At 36.2% G+C, this 7,500-nt stretch overlaps 2 protein-coding genes across 2 annotated transcripts in view; both read right to left on the bottom strand.

Annotated features, from left to right (window-relative positions):
• LOC130222735 (uncharacterized) overlaps positions 1-6,739 on the bottom strand; it is a 7,238-nt gene extending 499 nt beyond the window's left edge. Inside the window, exons 1-7 of the mRNA XM_056455264.1 lie at positions 6,683-6,739; positions 5,230-5,306; positions 3,914-3,969; positions 1,681-2,662; positions 871-1,023; positions 645-737; positions 1-277 (exon numbers count right to left, since the gene is read on the bottom strand). The exon at positions 1-277 is cut by the window's left edge and continues 499 nt beyond it. Coding sequence (XP_056311239.1) covers positions 1-277; positions 645-737; positions 871-1,023; positions 1,681-1,782 — 625 coding nt within the window. The 5' untranslated portion in view covers positions 1,783-2,662; positions 3,914-3,969; positions 5,230-5,306; positions 6,683-6,739. The remainder of the gene's footprint in view (positions 278-644; positions 738-870; positions 1,024-1,680; positions 2,663-3,913; positions 3,970-5,229; positions 5,307-6,682) is intronic.
• kcna1b (potassium voltage-gated channel, shaker-related subfamily, member 1b) overlaps positions 1,992-7,500 on the bottom strand; it is a 9,755-nt gene continuing 4,246 nt past the window's right edge. The window contains 3 exon segments of the mRNA XM_056455182.1: positions 1,992-2,021; positions 2,114-2,286; positions 4,875-5,004. Coding sequence (XP_056311157.1) covers positions 1,992-2,021; positions 2,114-2,286; positions 4,875-5,004 — 333 coding nt within the window.

Here is a 7,500-nt window from a genome sequence, read left to right as displayed (position 1 = left end):
GCTTGAGGGCATTCTGTCCCAATAACATTAGAACACGCTGGATGAAATCAAAGGTGTTGGCCAATGATTTTGGGTAATTCAGGTCTAGTGCATAAATCAGACCAAAAAGAAGACAGATTGCCTGAGGGAGGTCCTGCATTTTGTCCATCACCACTTGGCCTTCAAGAATGATTCCAATCGAAGAAGTCAAATGCAAGGAGTTGGAGGGCTGAAGATCAGTGTTTTCCAAAAGGATCCCCACTGGCACATCAAGGATAGTGTTGCGATTATCAGACACCTAGTGAAAAAACATGTATAAATATAGTATTGTGATCAGAAATCAAAGGTTTATCATCAGTGCTTGTTTATCAGAATGGCCACAAAGTTTACAAAAAGCCAACATAAATATTTTCTGACAGAATGTATATTTTCTTACACAAACAAATTGATTCACTTGACAAACCCCTTGGAGCCTTGTGGATCAGTTTTATGATGTATGGATAGAATTTTTTATAGATCAAAATCTCATCCCCCATTGACACATTTAAAAGCTTGGAAGAACCAGGATACATTTTCTTATAACTGATTGGATGGCTTGAAGTTCAGTTTACCATGGGGTGATAATTTTTGGGTGAACTTTCTCTTTTAAGAACAGATTTACTTACTAAACATGACTTGAAGAAAGAAGAGTCATCATCTCCGAGCATGATAGGCAGTCCTCGAAGAACAAGGGTTCGGACATCAGTTGGCTGGGCTGACTTTAAAGGAAAACATTAAATTCTGTTAATGCCAGAAAAACTCATCTATTTTAAGCATTGTTATGATACTGTGATATAGAATAACTTTTGGTTTCCATCCTTTAAGTTATGTTGAAGACAAATAATTACTGACCTTTATTTGCTGTAAAAAGTTTAACAAGCGCTGGCCCGGAATCCCTCTTTTGCTTTTAAAAAGGTCCATGAACCGCGAGCTGTGTCTGTCCAGGTTTTCGTAGAATTCCTGCTTTAGATTTTTGCCCGTAATTCTGTTGAACTCCATGCAAACCTGGGGGCAAACAAGGCCAGAAAATTAATCACAATAGCTTTTACACAAAAATGCTTTACATAATAATAAATAATTAGGAAAAAATAAAGAGGCTAAGAAATAGTGTTGCTTTATATTGTAATTTCTCAAGTATTTTCAGCAGTATTAGTCAGTAAGAAGCAGCAACATAATTATTTTTTATTTAATTTTATTTTCGGTGGACTACCCCCTAAGAAAGCCTGAAACAATAATTTATTGATCTCATATGAAATGCTACATTTCAGTTTTTGTTTTTCTTTAAATGCAAAAGTACTCCATCATGCCATCCTGACATTGGGTGATTAAATGACAACATGTTTTAGTTGGACAGTCCTTTTAAAGGGATAGTTCACTTTGAAACTAAAATTTCAAGTTTATCAGCTTACCCCAAGTGCATCTAAGGTATAGGTGTCTTTTTTCTTCATTAAATCCAATTTTGAGATTTTTCAGCAAGTTCCCACTCCAACCATTATATGACTGACAGACTACAATGGTTTGATGGAAAAATCTCAAAATTGGATCTAATGCAGAAAAAAAGACACCTGCACCTCGGATGCCTGATAAGCTGATAAACTTCCAATTTTAGTTTTTAAAAGTGAACTATCCCTTTAATGCACTGAAAACAGAAAGGTGACTTACCTGAGGCTCACGGAAAAGGGCAGGCCAACGTTCAAGCACATCACTGATTGCAGGTGTGGACTCGACAATCTCCTTTCGCCTAAGCGCAAATGTTAGGTCCATCTTTTGTGCTAGAAGGGATGAATTGGGTTTTTTTTATCTTCATTTCTTGTTGAATTTCTTTTGGAACCAATTCAAGGGTGTCATCATTTTGTCCTTCTGGAAAGCTTGGCAGAAAGTTGATTTCACATTTTTTTGGCTTCTTTATGTTTTTTCTTGATGGCACTCCTTCAGGGTTGTTCATGCCTCTCTTTCCTCCATTAATGGTTACATCAGGGTGTCCCAAGTTTCTCATCCTGGATCTATAATTACCCATTTTGAATTTTAAACTGTTCTTCCAGCCCCCCCAGCTGGTAGATGAACCACTTTCCAGAAGACACGGGTGCTTATTTACCAGAGCAGCAGCAACCTGTGCATAGTCATCATTTGTTGGATAGGCTTTGAAGCTAAACATAGTTTCCGCCAGTTTTTCCAGGATGTCATGCTTAAGTTCTTTGGTCATTTTGAGGTATGTGGTGTCCTTGAGATAGGCCAGGTTACCCTGTCGCAGGCGGTATTCGACATCGACTGTGAAAGAAGGGATTTCGAACGCTTTTGGCCATTGCGTTTTCCTTTCCTGTGAGGAGGTAGAAAGTATTTCGGTGTCGGCTGTGCTTGCAGAGTCATCCAGTACTTCTTCTTGATCCATTGTTACTAGTTCAATTATAGGGATGATTTTCAGTGTAGCTCTATCTTGAAGCTCCGATATATCAGTTAGGTTGCAAAGTGCATTCCCAAAGTACTGATCTTCATACTGAAGCGAAAAGCTGTAATGAATTCCCAAACTCTCTTTTAAAGCAACCACCAAGTTTTCAACTGAAACAGGTTTCTTGTCCAGGGAGACCTTCCTTATGTCCCCTTCTGTCAGAATAACCCTTAGGAAAGTTTTCTCTTGTAATGACATCTAACAATTAAACATAGTGATTACTTTTCACTGAAATGTGAACAAGAAAAATTCCAAAAAGGTAAAATGTGCATTAAAGTGTTAGTTCACCCAACAATGTAAATTATTTCATTATTTAATGTCTCTAATATATTTCCCAACCAGCAAGAATTTCGTATGTATATTGAATACAAATGAGGGAAAAAAAATTCTCAAGAGATTTCTGTCCATTGATTGACAACCTTTGCAACTACCACTTTGAAGGGCCAGAATACAGTAAAGATATCATTAAAGTAATCCTGTACTAGAAAAAGACTTAGATTAAATTCAGTTTTATTAAGTAATGCTAGTGCTTTGTTTGCAGGTCAAGCAATTACTAAACATGTATCAATACATGGGTGTTGTGTTGATGTGAGAAGTGTTTATTGCAATTTTTTATTTTTGGGGGTTTTATTTTTTTGGGTTTTTTGGGCAAACAAAGCATCCAAGTCAATTTGAGCTTAAAACACTGGAGTCATGGATTTCTTTAATAATTTCTTTCTTACCTTTCTATGATTAAAAAGTGTTCAGTTAGGACAGAAAGCTGGCAGATTTTATATTTAAAAAATTACATAAATAAAAGTGTTCAAGATTTAGAAATATCTTAAGGGTGAGTAAAATGTTATCTCACCAAAATTAAAATTTAAGTAAAATTTAGTTATTAATTACTCACGCTTATGTAGAGTCAAACCTGTAAGCCCTCTATTCATCTTTATAACACAAATGAAGATATTTTTTGATCAAATCCAAGAAGATTTTCTTCCTTCAATCAACTGACATTTTTAAGTCCAAGAAATGTAGGAAAGACATCATTCAAGTAGTCTGTGACTACAGTGGTTTAATATTTATGTTTTGGAGCAATGAGAATACTTTCATATGGAGACAAAAAAAAAACAACAAAAACATATTATGCATGAAATTTAATAAAGTCATTATTATTATTATTAATTTAGTTTTTTTACACCACACAACTAATTGCTCCATAAAATTAAAGCTAAACCACTGTAGACATTCTCTTTCTTACCTTATTGGTACTTGAAAGTATCAGTTTCATTGCTGTCTATAGAGGGGGGAAATCACCTCACATTTAATTAAAACCATCTTAATTTTCTGAAGATGAACAAATGACATACAGGTTTTGAATGACATGAGGGTGGGAAAGTGACTGAAATTAAATTTTTGGGTGAACTAAACCAATAATGACATTTTTTTATTAAGTTTGAATGGCCATACCATATAAAGTTGGATAAAAATCCTCAGGACTTTGGGACTTCACGGCAACCAAAATACTAAAGAAAAACAAAGAGAAAACGAAAAACATGAAATACTGGATAATTCACTTAGCACAAGATATAACGTTTAGGCGTCACCACCATCCTGCCTTTTACAGTGTAACATGATAGAGGGAAAACCTCACTGAGCTCTGACATCTGAATCACACAGAGGGACGTAACAAGGCTGCTGCAAAGTTCAAATGACCGAATATGCTCAATGTACCAAGCCGTCATTTCTTTACAGACAAACAGAATCTCAGAGTTCACTGCTACAATCTGTGATATCATCTTGAATTCTGGGAGACCAGAGCATGATCCAGCAGAGATGACCATATTTGCACGGTATTCAATTCCATCAGCTGTCACAGAGGAAGCAATCAGCACTGTCTTTAGCTGTGGATTAATCTGATGAAACACCTGCTGAATATGATCAGGAAATGATGTAACCAATGCAGTCTTGACTTTGTCCAATTCAATAGGCGGTCTAAAAAATGAGCTAGAATCCAGATAGTATGCCATCATTCTCTGATGTTGGACAGCCAGTGTGAGGGCAACATTTTTAAAGTTTTGAGATTCCCGAATTACTTTTTTAAAGAATTTGTGCTTTCCCTCAAAACGCATTGTCCAAACATCAGAGAGTGGGCCAAAGGCCTTAATCAGCTGGGGGTAATGTTCAACAAAATGATGCTTTGGCTTCAGTCTGAAACCAGGGAAAGTTGATTGTAGCAGTTCTCTGTGCTCTGTTATTTTGCTTCTCAAGAAATCAATGGACTCCTCTGTATGTTTCGATGCCACAGCCAATTCAACTATATCTTTAAGAAGCATTAAAATTTCCCATGAAGTATCTCCTTCTGGGACATCATCTCCAATTAAAAAAGGAAGAAGTCTAAGCAAGGTCCAGTTTTCATGGCCATTGCCACCAATTGTTCCTTTCGTGGCAAAAGCCTTTGGAATTTGCTGAGGTCTGTTAGTTTTGTCAGAGAAAGTGTATGCAAAGTTCTTAATTGCATTGTTCACTGACTCGAGAGAGAGATATTTATTTTCAATCATCTTGGAAAGGCAGAGACAAAGTTCAACTGGCACAATGCCCTCTAGCAGGTCATGTAAAATGTCTGGTGGGTAGCCAGTGACAGCATGAAAATGTTGCAGTGCATCAGTAAGTGGACAGCTTCCTTTTACTCCATACAACTTGCTCAAAGAAGGATCCTTTTTTACCTCCTTAACATGCCTGTCATGAGTGTCTTTAGTGCGAGTTTTAATGTTGCTAGAACTTACTTCTGTGTGCTGAACCTCAGTTCTTGTTTCCATGCAAAAACGACAGAATCTCTCCGCAGTAAAACCCTCAAGGAATCCTGCCATAGAATGAGAACCAAGGTTATCAGCCGAAACATATAGGACAGTCCCTTTTACAGTTGCTCCCAACTGATCAATGAATAAACCAGTCTGCTCCAAATTAACAAGGTCTTTAACAAGTGGTTTCATGACTTTTTCATAACCACACGCCTTTACTGTACTAGAATTACAGAGAAGACCAAGTTGGATGGATCGTAACATTGACCTGTGTTTTACAGGTATGTTTGCCAACACCCAGTAAACTGCACAAATTTTGTGTTTACCTCTGGATGTCCCTAATGGATTGGCTACCTCGAAGTCATCAACATATAATCCTAGAGCTATTCGAAATTCTTCACTGTTGAGAAGACTATTGTCTTTGAAGTACTGACCATCATTGTAAGAACTGTACATACTGGGTTCAGATTCTGGCACTGAAAGTGCTTTGTCCAAAATGTCTGGGTTGTTTAACATTTTCTGTAGCATAGGTAAGATTGGTACATATACAACAGGTTTTGTTTCCCAATCAATCATGTATTCCACTGGCATAACCAAAGGGAACTCAGCTAAAACATAGGACTTTCTTCTTTTAATTGTTGACAAGCATCCTCCAGAATCACAGCATTTGGAAAAAACATTGCATTCTGAAACAGCATTTACTACCTCTGCAATAAGGGACTCATCAGCATTTGGAAGACACCTCTTTAGGACACCTGAAACAGTTTTGTTTAACAGTGGCAGAGATAATGCTTGGATCTGATTCAATTGCTGTATGATTTCTTGAGTCGAACTTGCCGGGATATGAAGAATGCTTTGCATCTTTAAAAAAAGGCCAGCCAAATTGTGTTCCAACTGATTTGCTAAATCAAAATGCGCTACATCAAAGAATCAGCTGATTCACCTTCATTATTCTCTATTTCAATCTCATCAAAAGAAATCTGTTCTTGTCCTTCATTCTCATTACTTTGTCCAGAAACTATTTCTGGCTTTAACATTCTCCAGTCATGTCCACTATGTTTCTTACTTATATGTGCATTAAAAGTTGCATAAACACTGCTTTGAAACTTGCAATGTTTGTAGGGACACTGTATCTTTTCATATTTACTCAAATGTCTACTACGCAAGTGCTTCAGAAAATGTGCTATTGGCCTGGGCTCAGAAAATTCACAGTGCTGACAAGTAAATGTAAGTGGTGCTATTGCCTCATCACTGCCCAATTGTGTTTTTGAATGAATTTTTGCCAGGTGAACTTTTAACCTAATAATGGTATTGAACGTACAAAGACAGTCATTGTGTAGACATGGAAAAGGTACAGTTTTTGTATGACCACCATGTTTCAAACGATAATGTTTGAGAAGTTCCCCTCTTTTTACAGAGTTAAAAATGCAATACTTACATTTCCACATGTCCTTGTCTCATATCACCTGTAACAGAAAAGTTGAAAAACTTTTTTTTAACAAAGTCAGTATAAAAAAAAAAAAAAAAAAAAAAAAAAAAAAACACACACTATAATTAAGATGGTAATTTTACAATGTTATCCTAAATGTGCTAATAAAGGGCTCGGGCTCTAAAAGTACATGTGAAAGATAGGCTCTTAAATAAGTAAATCACCGTGTAGCTAATTATTGGAGTCCATTGTGAAAATCTGTAGCCTATTCGTCTCAGCTATAGCAAAACTAGCAATGCTTTAACACACAATTAATCTAGAATTTGCATACTTTACAAATGCTCTGTACAAGCCCAATTTAAAGAAAAGAAAAAAATCGACTTTTCAATCATACCTCGAGATCATTATGCTCAAAATACTGTTAATTAATCGCGACACTGACAAAAGTGGACGGAAAAACGTTCGTTAAACCACATGGTCTAATTTAAGCACTGTTGTCTGCCATGTTTTTTTTTCGCTCACTGAAAAAAATACCAGGCGACTTATCAATATGTAACGTTACACCTTACTGGTGAAATAATAATAATAATTAAAAACGTTTTAATAATCATACATCACAAAACCATTAAGCAAATATCCTTAATGGCAAGATAAGAGATGGTGGAAACGTTTATCTCAGAAGTGGGCTGCCAAGTTCTTTTCTACAGAAATACACGATTACACTGTGATTAAGTGAATTAACTAATATTTTTTCAGTAATACAAATCAAACAATGAATATTTGATATCACCGTTATCATACCATCAAAAATCCATATCGGTGGCGTT

Source organism: Danio aesculapii, chromosome 4 (assembly GCF_903798145.1).
Source record: "Danio aesculapii chromosome 4, fDanAes4.1, whole genome shotgun sequence".
Classification (NCBI taxonomy): Eukaryota; Metazoa; Chordata; class Actinopteri; order Cypriniformes; family Danionidae; genus Danio; species Danio aesculapii.
This window is presented reverse-complemented; position numbering and strand designations above follow the sequence as displayed.